This window comes from Cynoglossus semilaevis, chromosome Z, assembly GCF_000523025.1.
Source record: "Cynoglossus semilaevis isolate Cse_v1.0 chromosome Z, Cse_v1.0, whole genome shotgun sequence".
NCBI classification, from domain to species: domain Eukaryota; kingdom Metazoa; phylum Chordata; class Actinopteri; order Pleuronectiformes; family Cynoglossidae; genus Cynoglossus; species Cynoglossus semilaevis.
Window position 1 is genome coordinate 6894637 of NC_024328.1, and position 2574 is coordinate 6897210.

Consider the following 2574-nt stretch of genomic DNA (forward strand, 5'->3'; position numbering starts at 1 on the left):
ATAGATAGATAGATAGATAGATAGATAGACATATAGCTAACCAATCGTGTAATCTGTACTCAGGCCATTTACTACTAGCGGGTTACTTCCACTCGGGTGAATAGTAATAGTAGTAAAAAACACAGCTCATCCATCTACTGCTCTGCTTCATTTTCCTCCTCTCACGACTCTCTCTCTCTCTCTCCCTCTCTCTCAGCATCCACCCCTCTCTCTCTCTCTCCCCCTCCCTCTCTCCCTCTGTCTTTCTCTGCATCCCTGGGCGGTATAAGGGCGGCACTAACAGCAGCATCGGTATCAAACCCTGTATCCAGCGCTGCGGTTCCCTAAACAATCGCTCGCTAGGCCCGAGACAGAAAATAAGAGCAGACGGCCCTGTGTGTGTTCGCGTGTGTGTGTGTGTGTGTTTGATTGTGTGTGTGTGAAAATAATTGAATAAGCCTCCATCCCAAGGCTCGGAGTCGCTGACATTGACGGCGAATAATGCAGGGGCTTTGATTTACCGATGGCAGCATCCAGGAGATCCATCCATGATCAAAGGCTACTCACTGTTTGGCAGCTTGTAAGATGGCAGCTTCAGTAGACCATGGTGCTCCCTGTGTCACACTGCTGCTGCTGCGGCAGCGGCGGAGGCGGCGGCGCTCCTGCTCGGCCCTGACTCCCACCTAATCCTGCGACGGTACCGCGGCTCGCAAATATCTGGGATGCTGTGTGGTCGACTGCTGTCAGCGTCGGATGCTGATGATGGAGTCTGTAGGTGGGTACGGGCATCAGCTGAGAGACACACCCACCCACCTCTGGCCCCGCCCCTCCGGCTAAAGGGATACAAACGCCCCCTTTTGGCTTTTTTATCCCTTGGCGTTTGTAGCCAGTGCTGCCTCCTAGGAAAAGCCTATAGAGTTACGTACAACTTCATGTAGGTTGGAAAAATGGATGAAGGATGAATCACCAGGACAATTGATATGTTATTAGAACGCTGATTCAAATTATGCCAGTCCTCTACCTTATTTTGGCGGCTACCCCTAGGGGTTGCCACAGAGAATCATTTGCCCCCATTTCAACCCCAGTCTGGATCCTCTTGCAGATATCCTTCATCTGCCACAGCAGGTTCCTTTAATTAAATAAAACATCCCATAATTTAGAGCATGTGAATAAGAGGGTTCATGTGAAGCAAAAGTAGTGTTTTGTATGTTTTCACCATGTATTGTTCACTTTATAGATTTAATGTACTGGATGTGTTGCCCTTTTTGGTGACATGTATTTCATTGTCCACTAGAGGACAGAAGTAAACAAAGTTAGACGAAAGCTACAGGCGGTTTAAAACCTTTCACCACTACTGTCACCACTTTCTGTTTATTCTTGTTTGAATTCATGATTAGAAAATTATGTTTATGTACAACACATTCCAAAATAACATGTGTTATGGCATGTTATTTATTTCATGTTGTTACAGTCTCACTGATAGCAAGTTCTGTTGTAGGCCTGTGTTGTGTTACTTCAGTAACTGGTGACTCTTTAATATTGATCTTTTTTTATATGCTGTGCTGTATACACAAATGGCACAGGGATATTCCAAGATAAAAAAATAAAAAAAACAGAACAATGAATGCATCGGTTCCACATTTTCATTTGACTGACCAGACCTTAACACCGGGACGAAACCTTAAAATTTACTGGTCAAGCTCTCAGATCTTGTCACATGGCATAACTCAAGTGAATCGAAGTCAAACAAAACATTTAGAAAAGTGAACATTTGACCAGAAGTTCCATCACAGCAGCATTTATTTCAAACAAATCACACCTTAATGCCTTTATGACCACATTAATTCCTTTTTCTGCTGTGAATGTAGCACATGAAAGACATTAGTTCTGCCTGCATGTGATTTCTTGTCCAAGCATAGTGTTGGACGTTAAAGACAGACCACATGCTGTGTGTCCTTTAACTGCAGTAGCCAAACCTTTTTCTTCAATTTCAGTTAGTATAATTCTGGCCATCAGGGAAAATTTCAGCAATGGCAACTATAGGAAAAGGATTCTGTATCATCACAGGAGCTTCCAAAGGGTTTGGTCGTGCAATAGCATGTGAGGTAAGTAAAAATGGAAGAAAAAGAGCAGAAAAAATACATTATGAAAAAAGAAAATTTTTTGTGTTGTTCCAGTTGTGTCGTTTGTTGGAGCCCGGCTCTGTCCTCTTGTTGGTGGCTCGCTCAGGGATTTTACTGCAGGAGTTGAAGGAAGAGCTCCGCAGGCTCACTGACAGACGGCAGCTGGTGGTTCACTGTGTTACTGCAGATCTGGGCTCAAGAGAAGGGCTGGAGGAAACAGTGAGGACAGCAAAGCACGAGGCCTTGGCTGATTTTAATCATGTCCTCCTCATTAACAATGCTGGTAGGTTTCAAATATAGAATACAGATATATTCATTTGTTTAATGGAAAAAATATTGAATTAATTTTTCCCACATCCTTTGTTTTTATTTTTGTTTGTTTTTTTTCTCCTCACAGGCTCCTTGGGTAATATTTCCAGATTTGACACGTTCAGTGATATCAACGCAGTGAATTCATATCTGTCCCTCAATG

The 2574-nt window shown here is 43.4% G+C and overlaps 1 protein-coding gene across 1 annotated transcript in view; it reads left to right on the forward strand.

The window, feature by feature from the left end:
* The first annotated feature begins 1723 nt into the window (after positions 1-1723).
* The window catches only part of sprb (sepiapterin reductase b), a 1693-nt gene continuing 842 nt past the window's right edge, over positions 1724-2574 (forward strand). The window contains exons 1-2 of the mRNA XM_025053384.1: positions 1724-2385; positions 2500-2574. The exon at positions 2500-2574 is cut by the window's right edge and continues 219 nt beyond it. Of these exons, the coding sequence (XP_024909152.1) occupies positions 2010-2385; positions 2500-2574 (451 nt within the window). The 5' untranslated portion in view covers positions 1724-2009. The remainder of the gene's footprint in view (positions 2386-2499) is intronic.